The sequence below is a fragment of the Bos grunniens genome, chromosome 10 (assembly GCF_055505025.1).
Source record: "Bos grunniens cultivar Pamir isolate PY7600 chromosome 10, Bosgru_T2T1.0, whole genome shotgun sequence".
NCBI lineage: Eukaryota > Metazoa > Chordata > Mammalia > Artiodactyla > Bovidae > Bos > Bos grunniens.
The window spans coordinates 48,822,406-48,842,587 of record NC_141174.1 but is presented as its reverse complement, the minus strand read 5'-3'; the positions used below and the strand labels follow the sequence as shown (position 1 = coordinate 48,842,587).

The following is a 20,182-nucleotide window of genomic DNA, read 5'->3' as shown; positions in this document are numbered from 1 at the left end:
TGGATTCCAAGGCCTCTTCCATGGCACCAAGTCCCTTTCTCGTGACATATTATCAGTATGAACATTATGTGCACGCATGCTTAGTTGCTTCAGTCGTGTCTGACTCTTTGCGACCCTATGAACTATAGCCCTCCAGGCTTCTCTGTCCATGGGGTTCTTCAGGCAAGAATACTGGAGTGGGCTGCTATGCCCTCCTCCAGGGGATCTTCCCAACCCAGGATTGAACCTGCGTCTCTTATGTCTCCTGCATTGGCAGGTGGGTTCTTTACCATTAGTGGCACGTGGGAAGCCCCTGAACAGTATAGTTCTTTATAAATCATAACACTGCATAGTTATTGGAGTTAGAAAATTAAGGTTCTGTATGTAATTTGAGATTTTTCTTCAATTTAGGGCCAAGTATAAATAGCAGTCTCCTCAGAGTTACTTAATCATTTCAAACACAGTCTCATTGGCCATATGGACTGGTGCTGAGAGCCCCTGAATGTCATGGAAGTTAGGATATATCTCAGAACTGACCCTTTAACTGGATAGTAAAAATCTGTACCTCCACTGCTTCCAAACAGAAATAGACTTCTAAACTTTTAAGCAGCACCATGCTATTGATAAATGCTTTTTTTTTTGGCTACACCCTGTGGCATGCTGGATCTTACTTCCCCAACCAGGGATGGAACTCGCACCCACCCTGCAGTGGAGGTATGGCATCCTAACCACTGGACTGCCAGAGAAGTCCCAATATCTGTATTTATACTCATGTACTTACTATTCATCATCTCTTTTTGTAACGTGTGTGTGTGTGTGTGTGTAAAAGAGATCCATCTGACCTTTTCGTCTTTTGTCCAGTTATTCAGACCTTGGGTTACTTTCTTTGCAGATTCAGATATCTTCTTTCTGTACACAAATTTTAAATATGCAATTTATCCCATCTAGGATAGTGAGTATTACAATTCATTAAGATGGATTCTTGAAAATGATCCAACAGAATTGGACCTCAGGTTTGTCATAGATGAAGAACTTTTTGGACAGGTTTGTAAATTTTGATTTATTTAAATGGTACATAAATTGTGAAGCTTTAAACTTAAGTTTAATAACTTAAGCAAAATTTTATAAATTTAGACATTAAATAATGCATATACTCAACACATTTCTGCATTCTATTTTAAAATTTATTTTCCTGTAACAAAAGCTGTCTCTCAGAAAGAATTTCTGCTTCTTTGACTTTTGACTCATTCCATACGTATTTTAGTAAAACTAATATTTCAAGTTTCCTTAGCTTTTGAGTGGATTTAATTTAAAACACCAGGCTTCTTGTATAACTGTAATATGTATACTTTATTTTTTTCACTAAAATAATATACAAGGTATCATGCTTAATTTCAGACACATCAACATGAGTTGAAAAGTGGTGGATCAGAAATAGTTGTCACCAATAAGAACAAAAAGGAATATATTTAGTAAGTATTTTGTTATACTTTACTATTTTTAGTAAATACTTCCCTGGAAATAATTTTGTACTTCTTTCTGTGAAGATTCTTTGTATCTTCTTTTTCTTTCTCTAGAGTCAGAGTCTCAATATTCTTTTCTATAACAATTCTATACTTTTACTCACTCATTCAGTTTTTGCCTTGGACTTAGCTAGTCTTTATTTTTTGTTTCTAACCAGAATATGTGTACCTTAACATCTTTTCTTATTCCCTGTGAAAAAGATAAAATGTTTTCTTTCTTCTAGTCTTGTAATACAATGGCGATTTGTAAACCGAATCCAGAAGCAAATGGCTGCTTTTAAAGAGGTATTCATTTTCTTTTGTTTCCTATCCTATAGTTTCAAAGCACAGTCCATTGTCATATCAGAGAAAAAAGGGACCTTATTGTATCAGAGAAAAAAGTAGTATGTGATTTGCTTTTTAAAGCCATCTTGAATTATGTTTTCATACTGAAGTAAAGTGTTACTCGCTCAGTCGTGTCCAACTCTGCAATTCCACGAACTGTAGCCCACCAGGCTCCTCTGTTCATGGAATTCTCCAGGCAAGAATACTGGAGTGGGTTGCCATTTCATTCTCCAGGGGATCTTCCCCACCCAGGGATCGAATCCAGGTTTCCTGCATTGCAGACAGATTCTTTACTGTCTGAGCCACCAAGGAAGCCCATGTTTTCATACTGAAGTGAAGTGAAAGTCACCAGTCATGTCTGACTCTTTGCAACCCCATGTACTATACACTCCGTGGAACTCTCCATGCCCAAATACTGGAGTGGGTAGCCATTGCCTTCTCCAGGAGATCTTTCCAATCCAGTGATCAAACCCAGGTCTCCCAGATTGCAGGTGGACTCTTTACCAGCTAAGCCACCAGGGAAGCCCAAGAATACTGGAGCGGGTAACCTATCCCTTCACTAGGGGGTCTTCCTGACTCAGAAATTGAACTGGGGTCTCCCGCATTGCAGGTGGATTCTTTACCAGCTGAGCTACAAGGGAAGCCCTTGTTTTCATACTAACAGAGTATTAAATGAATAGATGTTGAGTTAAAAAGCAGTCATTCAAGAAGTCCATGCAATAAACAGTCCTCCGTAGCATGGATCCCCCCTCACCTTTTATAGTCCCCTCCCCTCACCTTAAGTAAACATAGGTGAACAAAGGGACAAGAGTGTGGAATATATCAGCAGACCCCAATCTTTTTGGCCCCAGGGACTGATTCATGGAACACAGTTTTTCTGTGGATCTTGGGGTCAGGTGGAGGGATAGTTCAGCAGTAATGCAAGTCATGGGGAATAGCAGATGAAGCTTCACTGGCTCACCCACCCCCACCTCCTGCTGTGTGGCCCAGTTCCCCAGACCAGCACTTATTCATGCCCCAGGGGTTGGGAACCCCTGAAAAGTGAAAGTGTTAGTCACTCATCATGTCCAACTCTTCTCAACTCCATGAACTGTAGCCCACCAGGCTTCTCTGTCTGTGGAATTCTCCTTGCAGGATTACTGGAGTGGGTAACCATTCCCTTCTCCAGGGGATCTTTCCAACCCAAGGATTGAACCCAGCTCTCCTGCATTGCTGGCAGATTCTTTACTATCTGGGAACCCCTGGAACATGCCGTTTATGTCTTTTCCTAAATGGAATCATGCCATACATGTTGGTTTGTGACTCTTTTTCTTCTCTTGTCAAATACTTATTGGAGGTGTTTTACATATCAAGATATATAGTGACCTTTCTTTGTAGCTGTATTTTATTCATCATGTAAATTCATAAGTCACTTAAAGTTCCAAATTGATGAACATTTAGGCTGTTGCCAGGGCACTCATTTCCTAAGCTAATTAAAAGTCTTCTGTTAAATATCACACACTTTTTCATTTATTCAATATTGAGCACTGACCGTGTGTCTGGTGCTATGCAAGGCAAAAGGACGTAGGTCCCGTTGTTGAGGAGCAGAGAATCTAAGGGTGAAATGGACCAGGGAAGCCCATAGTACTAGGTGAGCAGAGAAGAGAGGTAGAAACCAGAGCAGGGAGAGGTGGGGGCAGGGCCATGGGAGGGGTAGAGGGATTGGCCAGCCACAGAGAAGAAGGAAATACAGTTCCAAACAGAGGGAGCGGCACATGTAAAGTCTAGTAATAAGACAAACTGGGCACACATTAGAGAAAATACAGGCAGTTGTACTGGATGAGAGGATGCAAGTGTTAATTGCCCAGTCGTGTTTGACTCTTTGTAGCCCCATGGACTGTAGCCTGCCAAGCTTCTCTGACCATGGAATTCATCAGGCAAGAATACTGGAGTGGGTAGCCATTCCCTTCTCCGGGGGATCCTCCCAACCAAGGGATCCAACCTGGGTCACCTACTTTGCAGGCAGATTCTTTACCATCTGAGCCAATGGGGATGCAAGAGGTGAACTAAGTCTGGAGAGATGGGAGGAACCAGATGATGAGGGGCCTATTTGTTTGGTGTTTTCTCTGAAGTCCAGTGAGGAAGGAAGGTGGCATTAAAGACTGCTAACAATAAAATACCAAGATTCAGTGTATATTTTGCTCAGATTTTTCTGGAAGTGATATGAATGAATAGTAAGCTAGAGGAGGGCAAGACAAGCAGCAGAGGCTAGTTGAACAAGTGCTGGAATCACCCCAGGGGAAATGATCAGGACAGTGGGAACGGAGCTATGCATGCACATGAATGATACTCAGGAAAGGAGATTTATAGCTCAGGGTGATTTAAAGGATGGAGATCTGGGGACTGTCTGCTTTCTGTGAAGCTGTGGACTAAACAAGATGGAAAATTCAAAAGAATGGTAAGAATGGTGAAAGTGGATGGCCACACACGGGGATGTCGGAACACCAACATTTAAGGAATGGACAGGAAGAAAGGAGACATCAGAGAAAATCAGCAAAGGCAGAGACATAAGAGGAAAACCGTCAACAGCAGACAGTTTCAAGAACAAAGGTATTATCAACAATATCATAGTATAGAGAAGTCAGATAAGATAGGGAACTAGTAAGTATTCCTTAGATGTAGCCATAAAGTTGTCTTTGACTTTCTCCAAGACAGTTTCAGGGAAGCATTGGTGAAGAGGTCAGATTGCAGTGGTTGAGGGATGAGGGGGAGCAAGTGGATTTGGTAATGTGTAGTAACACTGTCCAGAACATGGGTGTGAAGAGAAGAAAGAGGGGTTTGCTTTCTTATTTTGTTTTGTAAGTAAATATGGCTTGAACAAATTTAGATGCATCAAGAGTGAGTTAATAGGCACTTGCCTGATGGTCTAGTGGTTAAGACTTTGCCTTCCAATGCAGAGGGTGCAGGTTCCATCTCTGGTTGGGGAACTAAGATCCCACATGCCTCGTGGCCAAAAAACCAAGACATAAAACAAAAGCAGTATTGTAACAAATTCAATAAAGACTTGAAAAATGATCCACATCCCCCAAAAAATCTTAAACAAAAAAAAAATGTGAGCTAGTAAAGGTTTGGTGAAGATATCCTTGGGGAAACAAATGAAGCACAGAGAGGAAGTGGTCCCTCTCTCCACTGCAATGGGGACAAGACCCTCATGGATGTTGGTGCTAAGTGGGGGTGCAGAATGTTGAAGGGAATTCCATCCAGCAGAACTGCTTTTATTTTCTCTCTCAAATAGAAATTGTCTGCTGTGAAGGGTGACGTGGAGAAGGAAGCTTGAAAGGTGTAGGGTGGTTTGAAAATAACCACTTTGAGGAATCAATGGGAGAACAAACGTGTACTTTCTTGCTGACATTGAAATGTCAGTTAAAGAGCCCATGAACCATGTAGGGGTAGGAATCTGTGTGGGTATGGGATTTCTCCATTCCCACCCAGAAACTGAAGTATGGAATTGTCCATTGACCCCACTAACTAGGGTTTTAAATATATTCTTTCTTCTAGGGGTTTTTTGAACTGATACCACAGGATCTCATCAAAATTTTTGATGAAAATGAACTAGAGGTAAGAAATATTGCTTTTATCTTAAAACAGGACTTTTGTACCCCTGATTTTTCTTGTCTACAGTTTGACATGTCTTCTTATGTAGCTTCTGATGTGTGGCTTGGGAGATGTGGATGTGAATGACTGGAGAGAACACACAAAGTACAAAAATGGCTACAGCATAAATCATCAAGTCATCCAGTGGTTTTGGAAGGTAATAGAAGGTTTCCCTTTTCTTATGTTACTTTTTGATAGATTCAGTCATATTTACCTATACTAGTGGATCACATATAGATAAGACAAAAAATATATTGAGTGGGCCAGAAAGTTTGCTCAGTTAGGGAATATGTTATTCAATTAAGTTCTTGGTGAAAATGAAAAATATGTTTTTAAATTTTACTTTTAAACCAAATGAACTTTTTGGCCAACCCAGTACATAGCCCCACAAAAATTGTTTTTTATTTTGTACTATATACATTTACCTTCATACATACTTATTTGTAGATAAGTAAAATGTAGTAAGTGGCAGTATTAGCTGAGAGAGAGGCTCTTGGTTCCTTACTAAAGAAGGGATTCTTCAAGGGAACTTGTAACCTGCAGTGTATTCTCTGGGACTCCTACTTGGCTCCTTGGAATGTGATAGAGAAATGGGTATGCCAGTAAATACAATTTTTAAATAATAATTCCAGTAAATAAAAAATTTTAAAAAGCCACATAGTCACAGCCAAGAGGAAATTTTGTCACTTTGTTAGGCTATAACCCCATTCTCAACAGTTACCATGAAGCCTTGGAAATGGAGTCTCAAGAACTTTGTAAACCACCATAAACACAACTTGAAGTAAAGGAAACATGCAAATTTCACAAGTGATGATTCAGACTCTAACTAAACTCTGGTAACATATTTTTAAGGGTAGTTTTGTTAACATTTTTTCCAGTGATGTTCCTAAATGCTGCTTATATTTTATGCAGGCTGTTTTAATGATGGACTCAGAAAAAAGAATACGATTACTTCAGTTTGTCACTGGCACATCCCGTGTGCCTATGAATGGATTTGCTGAACTGTATGGTATGGATTTTCCGTAGATCATTTAAAAATGGAGCTGATGCCAGTTGTCTTTTTCATGACTGACTAGTCTTCAGTCTTCTTTCATGCATACAAATATTTAATTAATTAAAAAGAATTCATAGTTTTAAATGATTACAGTTAGATACACTGCAGAAGATCAAAATATATGGACACCTTCTATTTTGTTGTTGTTGTTTGTTGTTCAGTTGCTAAATCATGTCCAACCCTCAACCCTTTGCAAGCCCATGAACTGCAGCATGCCAGGCTTGCCTGTCCTTCACTGTCTCCCAGAGTTTGCTCAAATTCATGTCCACTGAGTCAGTGATGCTATCTAACCTTCTTATCCTCTGCTTCCCTCTTCTCCTTTTGCTTTCAATCTTTCCCAGCATCAGGATCTTTTCCAGTCAGTCAGCTCTTCACATTAGATGGCCAAAGTACTGGAGCTTTAGCATCAAAGTACTTCAGCTTTAGCAGAAGTCCTTCCAATGAATATGCAGGGTTTATTTCCTTTAGGATTTACTGGTTTGATCCCCTTGCAGTCCAAGGCACTCTCAGTAAGATAGCAAAAGAGAAAACTGAACACAGGAAATGATTCAAGTTACTTTCCATTCTTGAATTTTAGATTTGATTCCCATTCTGCATTCTGTTACAGAAAAAACATTGCTGTGGTGCGATGGTTTAAGATAGACAGCATATAAAGTTCCACAGGGTACTAATAGGTGTACAACAAAATACAGAGTGTTTCATAGTAGAATACATTTGGGGGAAAGAATGGAATAAAGAAAGTCAAATATTCTGTTTATTGGAATGGCATGTACTTGCTTTTAAAGATATCAAGAAAAACAACTCTTTCAGAGGAGGTATAGCCAAGATCGGAGCCCTTCTATCCCCTCCTTGGCCTATGTGGTTTCCTTGTTAAGCTTAACTGAACATCTGTTTGCAAAACCTGTCAGGCAGCTGCCTCTTCTCTCCCAAGGAGAAGGATGAGACTATAGAGTTGCCACTCAACAACATGCTCATTCCCCACCTGACTGGGTTTGTCTTTCCAGTGGTTTTCCCTGACTTCCATTCTCTCCTCCTGCTCTTTGACCAGTCAGTAGAGAAAAATCAAAGCAGGGCAAGCACCCTCTCCATCTCTAGCTCCACTGTCCTCTTATATGCAGCCCAGACCTACAGTCACCCACTGATGGCATGCATTTTTTGGAATTTGGAGGAGATATTTCACATACAGGCTTCCCTGGTGGCTCAGATGGTAAAGAATCTGCCTATGATGGAGGAGATCCAGCTTTGACCTCTGGTTCAGGAAGATCCTCCGGAGAAGGGAATGGCTATCCACTCCAGTATTCTTGCCTGGGAAATTCCATGGACAGAGGGACCTGGCTGGCTACAGTCCATGGGGTCGCAAAGATTCAGACACGACTAAGCGACTAACACAGTATCTCATACACAGGTCCAGAGTTATTAGTGTTAGACTATAAATTCAAATTCTTATGAATTTACAAAAGAAGTAGAAGTTGCTTCAGAATGTTAATATTACAATACAGTATTATCTAGCCAATAAAAAGTATGTTACGGGGACTTCCCTGGCAGTTCACACTAGCACTGCAGGGGTTTGATCCCTTCCACTCGGGTTTGAGCCCTGTTTGTGGAACTGGGATCCCATATGAAGTGTGGCTTAGCCCCCCAAGAAAGAAGAAGTATGTTATATTTATATTGGTTGACTTAATAGGGAGTGTTTCAAATGGAGTGTTCAGGTGAGAGAATCAAGAGGCAGGAAAATATGGAAAATACAATGACAAAAGTACTGAAATTGTAACTGTAGATATAATTGTGATGGGTGATGTGTGAACAGCAGTGCTTTTTGAGAAAACAGTAGTATGGAAAATAGTATTTTTAGTACTGCTTCTGACAGTTATACTCTCACACACATATTTGGATATGAGTCTGAGACATGGAGAAAAGTATGGAAGGTGACTCATCAGGTTGTTAGCATTGATGACCTGGGAGGTTGAAGGATGTTGAGAATTGCAAAAGGAATAACTGAATAAAACTCCAAAGGAAGAAAAAGTTTCTAAGAATGTTCATAATAAGAGAAAAATGTAGCATGTATAAATGAACACATGCACATAAAATTCTATGCATATGCAGAAAAAGATTAATGATAGGATGTTTACTTAGATTTAACAGTGGAATTTCAGGTGATCTTTACGTCTTTTATTATATAATCTTACTGCAAAAAAATAAAGCAATAGAGAAAAATAATCAGAAAAAAATTAAAGCTGTTTTCAGTGGAACTCAAAAAAACGCCCATTTTCTGTGTACCTATGATAGAGGTGGTATATGGAAATGCAGGGCTGGGGAACAGCAAAAGTCCCATTAGACATGCCCCACAGGTCAGAGTGATACCTGTGATACAGATGAACTGATAGGAGTCCTCATTTCGTGGCTGGACAGTAAAGTCATCAGCCCAAGACAGCATTATTTCTTTCGAATTTAAAGAAACTAGATGAATTATCTGTGTGTTTTAAGTTCTGCATTAGCAAAAGTGAGTTGTGAAATGTTCAGGAGCTCCTATAAAGGCTAAATGAAACCAAAGTAACTTCTCTTCCTTGTAGGCTCAAACGGACCACAGTCATTTACAGTTGAGCAGTGGGGCACACCTGAGAAGCTGCCAAGAGCTCATACCTGGTAAGCAGTTTCTTTGACCCTAGAGAACCAAGTCCTCAGAGAGAGAAGGTCCTTTCACAGTCTAGACACAGAAGGTCTAGTTCCCTCTGTGCTTTGTTGGTGGCAGATAAGGAGGTGGGGGATGGGAGGGAGAGGATGGAGAGACATTAAGACTAACTCAGGAACAGGTGTTTCTTTACCAGGCAGGCTTGGGCTTTAAGTCCAGGTAGCTGAACACTGGAGAGACACATCTGAGCTGTTGATGATATGTTGCCTCCGTCACATGAATGATAAGCCATTCCACAAAGGCCTAGAACATTCCCTCTTGAAGGTTCAAATGACAGGAACCCAAACATTTGGAGGTCAGGGTGGAGGTCAGAGGTCACCACCAAGAAGTCCGGAAGAGAGTCCGCACCTTGAGTCCAATCCTAGACCTTCCTTCTCCCTAAAGAGAAAAGGTCTTGTCCTGTTGTTGGAACATTCTGTCACAAATAGCTGCACTGTGAATAGTTTGCCCTGGGAGCTTGCTTTGTCACTTTGTCACTGTCCGTCATAACCAGCCTCTCTCTGTTCTTTCAGCTTTAATCGCCTGGACTTGCCACCCTATGAGTCATTTGAAGAATTATGGGATAAACTTCAGATGGCCATTGAGAACACTCAGGGTTTTGATGGCGTTGATTAGATTTTAAGTAATCATTTATGGTGTTTTACTGCCACTTTTTTTTAAAGCAAGATCTTGACTTAAAATTTTCCAAGGAACTACTAATCCTTGGCCATTGATGCTTCTCAGATATTGGAGAAAATCATGTCAACGAATTAGAAGAACTAGTATGACAACTTTTCCATTATTTCATTCATTTTAGTAATGTGTTGCATTTACATAGTGGTTTTGTTCTATTTTGAGTTCACACCCAAGGATTGAGTTCACACCCAAGTCCTGTGTGCCTGAAATCGTGAGTTTTGTCCTTGGATTTACCTCTTTTACAGTATTTGCCAGGCAGTTCTTTCTTAAACTACTGAAATGATAACTGTGAATACCTGTGATAAGTGTCATGTGTGAAAAGTGTGATTTTTTTGAGAAGGAGAACTGAAATTTGGGGAAAAAAACTTCAATACTGAGTACACGACAATATATTCAGTGCTGCCTGCAGCTAGTTATTATTTTTTAGACCTGCCTACTGCACATGCAGTAGCAGGTTTTTGGAAAAATATTGGAAAGTGTGTAACCTATATTTTCAGTCAACTGATTCACTTACAAAAAGCTGTTTACTTCTTCATTTTAAAAGTATTTGGCTTTTGTTAGTACGCGGTTTTACTAAACAAGGTAGTTCATAGGACATGTGAAGCAAATTCAGATTTGCGAAGGTTGAAAGGTATCAGTGCCTCCCTCTTGCCTGTATATCCTATGGCTCATTGATAGAGCCATTACTCTTTACTGTTTTCATTTAGTTAAAAGAATTCCTTCTTCAAACTAAAGCTCGACAAAGCAGTATTCCTAAATATGCCTTGAAGAACTAAGTTAAATGTATAATACTTGCCTTTACTAGTCATTCTTTACACTTGCACAATTATGTAGTACTTATATGTTTACAGGGTTTATTATGTTTACAGATTAAGCTAATTTGTGTAGTTGCATTTTTATATTTTTAGTATTTCACTTTAGTCAAAAAAACCAAATAATTTGTTAAAAATTACCAAAGAATAGTTACAGTGCATCATTTTAAATTTATTACCATGTTTCTTATGCTTTTTAAAAAACTGTTTACTATGAAAATATTTTGCTATAAATCCAAAACTCTTTAGGCAAAATGCTAGAGATAGACTTCTACTTTAGCTAAATAGAAGTACATAAAAATCCTGTGCGTGCATTCAACAAAGGTTTACTGAATGCCTGTGATACGCATAGCTCTGTCTAGGCCAAGGGGTGAGAGTTGTCAGCTTCAAAGAAATCCATCCCCATCCTCAAGGAACTTAGAGATGTGTAAAGGAATTTTGAAACAATCAAAAGTCAGGGTGAGCAGAATAAGGCAAAAGGGAAAGTGTTCCAGTGCATCTGCAAAGGTAAAGTGTGCCAAGGCTGTATTTATATATTTTATACCTGAATTGGAATGATTGTAGAGAAAAATGCTCTTGAAAAAAGTTAAAGCTATTTCTCAATATGGTATTTTGGTGATTTAGGGATAATTGTAAATATATGTTATGAATCTTCTTAAATACACACACACACACACTCCAAGAGGTGTAAAAAGTGTATCCGGCTGTTGGTTACAGTTTGCTGGGGTCTAATACCATGTGTACTTTTCAGCACCTGGTAGGGATCTCATAAGTGACAGAAGCAAAGCCACTTTCCAAACATCATATCAGCAGCCCAGGTTAGAGAAAGTAATTCACAGATTCATGCACCCTCTGTCTTATCTTCTTCTGTGTTAACCAGCATTCAGGGGAAACGCCCTGCTTTTATCACTTACCAAATGTTTAAACTGAAGCAACATACTTCACCTCTCTGGGTTCCTGGTTCTTCATCTGTCAAAGGAAAATAACCATGCATGCACGCTCTCATTGTCATGTAAGATTGTTGTCCGTTCCAGAGAGATGCTCTGTAAAGTTTCATACAATCAGAAGGTACTTTGTGCCGGCCATCAGATTTTGTCAAATCAGGTGTGAACATGAACCACACTCCCGAAGAGAAATCTCTTCATTTAAACATGAATTGACTGCTAACAGACAGGGAAGGATCATCTCTGGTATTGAATATATACAAATATATGTATACATATTTTTATCTGTATATGGATCTTACCATCAGAATTCATTTTCTCTACATGAGCAAAGTAGTGTTAAGATGAGCCAATGCATTTTGGAATGTTCTCATTATGTAGAACTGAACATGAAAACTGCTTTTGTTAAAAAATGATTTTACCACATGATTGTTTAAATATCACTTCTGTCAAATATGGCAGATTTCAGAGCTTGAGAAAATATATAGCTTGCTTTTCATCTGACTCATTCACTTGGGTGATTCTGTGACTTAGATAAAACAGCATGTTAATAAGACCAGACACTCCCACCAGCACCCAGCCACAGACCAGCATCTGCTTCATTTTCCAGGTATGCAGTGATGGTCTGAAAGGAGCCTGAATCAAGCAACACAGCCCCTCATCCCAAACAGCAAAGTATCTCAAAACTCATTCTGCAGCTGGAAGTAAATAGGGTCATTTTCTTAAAGCAAGGATGTCATTTTTTTAGAACTTATAAGCACATAATTTTAGCCTGTATTTTCTCTGTAATCAAACAAATTTTAATGGACATAAAATTGTATTACAAATATGTTTCATCCTAATTTAAATGGTTTTATTTGTTTTCGTTTTTTATTTATAATCTGAAATTCCAGAGAATTATCAAGTCAAACAACTCTTTTGAATTATAAGCCACTTGACATTGTTTTCTAAAATCTTCTCATATGGGAAAATATTACCAAGATCAATGTATCAAAATTTATTGCATACTTTAAAATATAAAACCGTTTTAAAAAATCTTGATACCATAAATAAAGTTCTATTCTAGCAAAACCAAAAACTGTGACTTATTTTTCAAATAGAACTGTTTCCAAGCCATTATCCTTGGTGATAGCTTCTGATACAGTTCTTTGCAGCAACACAAAGAATTCTCAAGATGACCTTGAATTTACAGCAGATGACGTAGCATGATTATAAACTCAACTGCAGAGAATCTCCACTTTACAGACAAATCATGTTCCCAAAATCTGGTTGTTAGTAAATTATCCAGAAGACAATGTAATAGTACACAAATGTACTAGATTTCAGACTTGCTATTCATTCAAGATGGGCACAATAAAGGACAAAAATGGTATGGACCTAACAGAAGTGGAAGATATTAAGAAGAGCTGGCAAGAATACACAGAAGAACTGTATAAAAAAGTTATACACACACCAGATAACCATCATGGTGTGATCATTCACCTTGAGCCAAACATCCTGGTGTGTGAAGTCAAGTGGGCCTTAAGAAGCATTACTACGAACAAAGCCAGGGGAGGAGCTATTTCAAATCATAAAAGATGAGGCTGTTAAAGTACTGCACTCAATATACCAGCAAATTTGGAAAACTCAGCAGTGGCCACAGTACTGGAAAAGGTCAGTTTTCATTCCAACTCCAAATAAGGGCAATGCCAAAGAATGTTCAAACTACCATACAATTGTGCTCATTTCACATGCTAGTAAGATTATGCTCAAAATCCTTCAAGCTAGGCTTCAACAGTACATGAACCAGGAACTTCCAGCAAGCTGAATTTAGAAGGCAGAGGAACCACAGATCAAATTACTAATATTGCTAAATCATAGAAAAAGCAAGAGAATTCCAGAAAAAAACATCTACTTCTGCTTCATTGACTATGCTAAAGCCTTTTACTGTGTGGATCACAACAAATTGTGGAAAATTCTTAGAAAGATGGGAATACCACGCCACCTTACCTGCCTCTTGAGAAACCTGTATGCGGGTTAAGAAGTAACAGTTAGAACTGGACATGGAACAATGGACTGGTTCCAAATTGAGAAAGGAGTACGTTAAGGCTGTATATTGTTACCCTGCTTATTTAACTTATGTGCAGAGTACACCATGCGAAATGCCGGGCTAGATGAAGCACAAGCTGGAATCAAGACTGCTGGGAGAAATATCAATAACCTCAGATATGCAGATGACACCATCCTAATGGCAGAAAGCAAAGAGTAACTAAAGAGCCCCTTGATAAAGGTGAAAGAGTAGAGTGGAAAAGCTGGCTTAAAACTCGGCATTCAAAAAATGAAGATCATGGCATCTGGTCCCATCATTTCATGACAAATAGATGGAGAAAACATGGAAACAGTGACAGACTTTATTTTCTTGGGCTCCAAAATCACTGTGGACAGTTACTGCAGCCATGAAATTAAAAGACACTTGCTCCTTGGAAGAAAAGTTATGACCAACCTAGCATATTAAAAAGCAGAAACACTACTTTGCCGACAAAGGTCCATCTAGTCAAAGCTATTGTTTTTCCAGTAGTCATGTATGGATGTGAGAGTTGGACTATAAAGAAAGCTGAGCACCGAAGAACTGATGCTTTCTGACTGTGATGCTGGAGAAGACTCTCGAGAGTCCCTTGGACAGCAAGGAGATCAAACCAGTCAATCCTAAAGGAAATCAACCTTGAATATTCATTGGAAGGACTGATGCTGAAGGTCCAACACTTTGGCTACCTGATGTGAAGAGTCAACTCATTGGAAAAGACAGTGATGCTAGGAAAAATTGAGAGCAGGCGGAGAAGGTGGCAACAGAGGATGAGATGGTTGGATGGCTTCAGTAACTCAATGAACATGAGTTTGATCAAATTCTGGGAGATAGTGAAGGACAGGGAAGCCTAGTGTGCTGTAGTCCATGGGGTTGCAAAGAGTCAGACCTGACTGAGCAACTGAAGAACAATTCATTCAAGAGGCCTGCCATATAATGCATTTATAACATTGTTTCTATATAAAAGGAGTTCCAGGTTTTAATTCAGAACTAAGTGTCTTTTCATCCTTCCTCTGGATACCTGGAAGTTTCCCAGATAGAAGGGAATCCAACACCCCAACCCCTATCAGTGCTGGGAATGTATTGTTCTAGCTCTGTTTCTATTAAAATCAAGACTGTAGTTTTAATCTATGGGGTGCAGACCCCTTTCCTCCCTGCTCCCACCCTTCCAGTGCTTACCAGCTCAGGCAGTAGCTAGCCCTCACCATGTCTCCCTGTACGGGAAGTCCTTGCTTTGCTGTCCAACATGTTAGACACATTCCTCTTATAAAGGATATTGAACTGTGTTGTGGGCTTCCCAGGTGGTCTAGTGGTAAAGAATCTGCCTGCAGTTCAGGAGACCCGGGTTTGATCCCTGGGTCTGGAGGATTCCCTGGAGAATGAAATGGCAACCCACTCCAGTATTCATGCGTGGGGAATCCCATAGAGAGAGCCTGGTGGGCTACAGTCGATGGGATCACAAAGAGTCGGACACAACTGAGCAACTAACGCACACAAACTAAATGTTAGAATGTCAGGACCTCATTCTGAATAGTGGGCTTCAGTAGATTCCTGTGTATTTTTCTTGAGCATTAAAACTTACCACTAAATCAGCCGCGTGTTTGGGTTCTCCCAGTCTTTTCATCTGCTATCCATCCTATGCAATCCATCCCTCCCACACCTGTGCTTCCTTTCTAGTAGACAAATCTGATCAGGTTACTGTGCCAAAAACCCTTTGAAAGCTCCCCAGAGGCAGAAGCAAGGAGCCCAAACCCACTGGCATGAAATGCAGTCTGTCCCCAGCTTAATGCGTGAGTTCCACCTTCCATCGTACCCCACTCAGGCACCCTCTTCTCCCCCCAAACCAGGACACCCTCCAGTCCCTAATCACTGAAAGTTTCTCTGCAACTGCTAATGTCCACTTGCAAAATCACTCCTCCTTTTGGACCAGTACAAGGGTTCTGTGGCCTTGGCCTTTGGTACATAGTAGCATGAATTGCTGGAGAAGGCAATGGCAACCCACTCCAGTACGCTTGCCTGGAAACTCTCAAGGATGGAGGAGCCTGGTAGGCTGCAGTGCATGGGGTCTTGAAGAGTCAGACATGACTGAGCGACTTCATTTTCACTTTTCACTTTCATGCATTGGAGAAGGAAATGGCAACCCACTCCAGTGTTCTTGCCTGGAGAATCCCAGGGACGGAGGAGCTTGGTAGGCTGCTGTCTATGGGGTCGCACAGTCAGACACGACTGAAGCGACTTAGCAGCAGCAGCAGCAGCATGAATTGCATTCTTTCGCTCTGCTTTGTTTACATAATTCTCTCCTACACACGTAGGCAGTTTGAGAACAGGGACTTTGTATACATTTTTAATATGTTCACTTCCCAACACGTAAATACTTGACAAACATGACTACAGTAAGTTCCCTACATGCAAACGAGTTCTGAGAGCACATTCGTAAGTTCACAATTTGTTCATAAGTCCAACAAGTTAGCCTAGGTACCCAGCTAACACAATGAGCTATATATACACTGTATTGTAATAGGTTTATAGTACTTTTTACACAAAGAATACATAAAAACAAACACTGGCTGAGCACATACATATGCATCCTTAGAAGCTTCCTTATTATATAAACAGACCATCGCTGATCTTTTTGTTTGTTTGAAGAATTGGTATTCCTTCCAGTGAAGTTATGTTCAGGATAGTGTGTGTGTGCATGCAAAGTCTCTTAGGTCATGTCCAACTTTTGCAACCTCATTGACTGTAGCCCACCAGGCTCCTCTGTCCATGGAATTCTCCAGGCAAGAATACTGGAGTGGGTTGCCATGCCCTCCTCCAGGGGATATTCCTGATTCAGGGATAGAACCTGCATCTCTTTAAGTCTCCTGCAGGTGGGTTCTTGACCACTAGCACCATGTGGGTGCAAATCAAGTGAAAGTGAAATTTGCTCAGTCCCGTCCAACTCTTTGTGGCCCCACGGACTGTAGTCTGCCAGGCTCCTCTGTCCATGAAATTCTCCAAGTCAGAATACTGGAGTGGGTTGCCATTTCCTTCTCCAGGGAATCTTCCCAACGCAGGGGTCGAACATAGGTCTCCCGCATTGCAGGTGGATTCTTTAACATCTGAGCCACCAGATAAGCCCTAGCCAAAAGCAGAGAAAGCTGTTTGCAGCCCAGAGCTGTTGATTATTTGCTGGCTCTCAGTCTCCAGAGAGGAGAGGGGTGGGAGAACCTTCAGATGCCCCGGGGACTGAAAGGCCAAGAGCAGGCACAAAACTCTGGAGCAGAGTGTTCTCCTTGGGAAGCTAACCAGTTGTTAAAGCCATAACTGTAGGCTGTTGAGGATCAGCTGTAGGCTGATCTGAATTCATTGTTCAGATTCTGATTTAAGTTCTCTTATGAAGAATAATGACTATCAAGGCACACCCTCATACCTGCCTGAGAGTTGTTTTTTCTTTAATATATATATTTTATAAATCAGAAACTCAAGTATATTCTCTCCAGTTAGTAACAGGTAATGAGCACAGTGTGCTAAGGATAATCTGTTTAAACAAACAGGATTTTCATGAATGCTATACTTAAAAACAGAATCCAGATCAATGATGTGGTTAATACTACATCACTGGGCATTAGGCCAAAGTGTAGCATAAACTTCTAGACTTGAAGACAGTGAAATAGCTCCAGTGGGATGACCAGAGTCTCAGTGATGAAGACTGAGTAGCCAAGTACGTTTGCTTTTTCAGTATTTCTCTGTGTTGTAATGCTGTAATGCTTATGAATAAGTGTTGATGATGTGTGATTTTAAGCTATGAGGAATTCAGTGTTTTATTCTTCAAAAGAAGTGTGAGAAGGGAAAAAAGAAAGCTCTGTTAACTCAGTCCCTACTAGAGCTCTGAATATCTGTGGTTGCCCTGTGAGTCAGTTTACATACTTTCCCCATTGCCATCTGGGGACAATGTGGATAGAAATTTGGGGTATATCAGCAAGACATCTAATTACTCATTTAAGCATTGCCAGGGATGGAAAAAAGGGAACACACAGCATACACTGCAGGCCTTTGGAAGGTATATTAAGACATTTAAGACTGAGCCAAGGTCTAGTCCAGCATTGTCCAATAGAAATATAATACAGTTCACATTATTATACAGCAGAAACTTAGCATGGTAAAGCAATTATACTTCAATTAAAAAATTTTTAAGAAATAAAAAAATATATAATGCAGGTGACATATAATTTTAAATTTTCTAGTAGCACATTTTTAAAAGTAAAAAGAGGTAAGTGAATTTGGCAGTAGTCAGATATTTTAATGAAGTATATCTAAAATATTAACATTTCGACATGTAATTAACAATGTTTTTTATCATCTGATACTAAGTCTTCAATATACAGTGTGTATTTTATGCTTCCAGCACATCTCAATTAACAACAACCATATTTCACATAGCCACAAAGGGCTGGTGCTACGTATCAGACACCACTGGAATCAATGGGCCTGGGTCATGCTTCGACATCACAAAAAGGAATGAAGAAGCAGCTAAGAGTGGCTCACCCAGGGAGGTGCTAAATTAGCTTACTTCCTATAGGCAACTCTAGTCTTGGAATAAATTCCTCTAAGACAGCCCAGTGCCAAAAACTAAGCAGCATTCCAGATCTGTGCCAGATAGGAGCTTAAGGATGGCAGTCTGGTTGAAAGGGGAGCTGTATCTGCACTGTGAACACAGTCTCCACATCGATTCTGTCTGCTGGGGATGGCTTGGGAGAGATCCAATGCAGATTATAGGGAGAGAAGCCAAAGCCCCAAATCACACCTGCAACCTCCTCCCTAAAGCTGAAGCTGCCCCCTGACAGTGATGCTGAAAGTGGCCCACAATGAATGTTCTACATGCTGTGGGAGAAAGCAAACGTGGAAATCACTGGCAACCGGCATCCATTGTGAAGCACTGGGTCTAGGACGTGGGAAGAGCGTGACAGAACAGGGAGAGGGGGATGGGGAATGAGGTAGTTTATCAGAAACGGGAGGGTGGTGACCAGACTAGACAACTGGGAGGACAAGGCCACTGCAGAGGAAGGAACTCCATGGGGTCGCAGGGGGTCACCTGGGGGAGAGCCTCTTTGACCTTGGGAGGAAGGCAGAGACTGTGGGAGGGACAGCTGTTTGTTTTTCCTGCTGCAAGGAGAATAACAAAATGCTATCGGGAGAGCTAATAGGCTGCAGATGCAGAACTTCTGGCTGAGCGCTCAGGTCGGTGAAAGGCTTTGAACTGGAACCAGCCCTCTCATTTTCAGCAGTGCGTGTGGCCTGTGAAAAAGAGAGTGAAGTAAAGAAAGAGACTCGCCGGAGATAATTAGTTATTCCTAGCGGATAAAACAACAGAGACGATACTGGGCTGGAGAAAAAGTAGGGGTTTGATTGTGAAAGGACTCTTGTTTGATGCTAAAGAAGTTGATTAACACTGAGGAAGCTATTCAGAAGTTACATGTAAATTATGTATGCTCTAGTATGAACTTTAGAAAGCTAGCTCTGCCTTTTTAAGGGTAGCAAGCCTGGGGTCCAGTGCTAATGTGGACAGCAGTTCACAGATGCAGATGAGAGACAATAGCCAAGGCTTCAGGTGTATGGAGTGAGGTGGTGCTGTTGTTGGGCAGGAAGGATCCTGTCAGTACGCTGACACCTACTCTTACACCTGAATGGGTGCCGGTGCCCCCATTGGTCTACCACATTGACTTTCCATGTGGTGACATCAGAGGGGCAGCTGCTGGTAGGCACTTGTGGATCTAAAGGTGGGTAAAGATTTGGAGGTTATCAGCAAATAATTGGGAGCCTGTGAGGGGATCATATTACATGTGCAGCAAACTAAGAAAGCTGGTACAAATGATCAAACATCACTTTTAAAAAAATTACATTCATTTTTAATTGATGATTGCTTTACAATATTGGTTTGATTTTTGTCATACATCAACATGAATTAGCCATAGGTGTACATATGTCACCTCCCTCTTGAACCTCCCTCCCACCCCACCCCTCTAGGAGAACAGATTTGTGGACAAGTGCAGGGGAGAGGAAGGAGAGGGGGAGATGAAGGGCGAGAGTAGCATCAAAGTATATATGCTAACATATGTAAAATAGATAGCCAGTGGAAATTTGCTGTATGACCCAGGGAACTCAAACATTATTTTTAAAAAATTCCAGTGTCAGATTTTATTGGGCTAACATAAGCTAACAAAGCAGAGGAGAAGTCTACAGCTAATGCTATATATGTTGTATTTAAAACATCAGTTTATTATATTTTAGGTTATACCAAGAAAAAACACTGGCCACTGGTGTCATCCAAGCAAAATTAACCATACAGATGTTTAATATGATTATAATTTTTCCCTAAGAATAAGTTTCTTTGTCAAACATCACTTCTGATAAGTTAATTTTTATTATACTTTGTGTTTAATGGAATAAGTGGTGATTGGGGGAAGATTATAAACAATACAATCCGTAGTGTGAAAGTGAGAGTCGC

At 40.4% G+C, this 20,182-nt stretch overlaps 1 protein-coding gene across 14 annotated transcripts in view; it reads left to right on the top strand.

Annotated features, from left to right (window-relative positions):
• NEDD4 (NEDD4 E3 ubiquitin protein ligase) overlaps positions 1 to 12,711 on the top strand; it is a 145,343-nt gene extending 132,632 nt beyond the window's left edge. For 8 of the 14 annotated variants that reach the window (XM_086321094.1, XM_086321088.1, XM_086321096.1 and 5 more), the window contains 8 exons: positions 928 to 1,023; positions 1,378 to 1,451; positions 1,727 to 1,787; positions 5,364 to 5,423; positions 5,509 to 5,616; positions 6,372 to 6,468; positions 9,084 to 9,156; positions 9,715 to 12,711. In XM_086321094.1, coding sequence (XP_086177220.1) covers positions 928 to 1,023; positions 1,378 to 1,451; positions 1,727 to 1,787; positions 5,364 to 5,423; positions 5,509 to 5,616; positions 6,372 to 6,468; positions 9,084 to 9,156; positions 9,715 to 9,817 — 672 coding nt within the window. In that variant the 3' untranslated portion in view covers positions 9,818 to 12,711. The remainder of the gene's footprint in view (positions 1 to 927; positions 1,024 to 1,377; positions 1,452 to 1,726; positions 1,788 to 5,363; positions 5,424 to 5,508; positions 5,617 to 6,371; positions 6,469 to 9,083; positions 9,157 to 9,714) is intronic. The other 6 variants (XR_015134582.1, XR_015134584.1, XR_015134579.1 and 3 more) reach the window with 2 other exon arrangements.
• Positions 12,712 to 20,182: the final 7,471 nt, after the last annotated feature.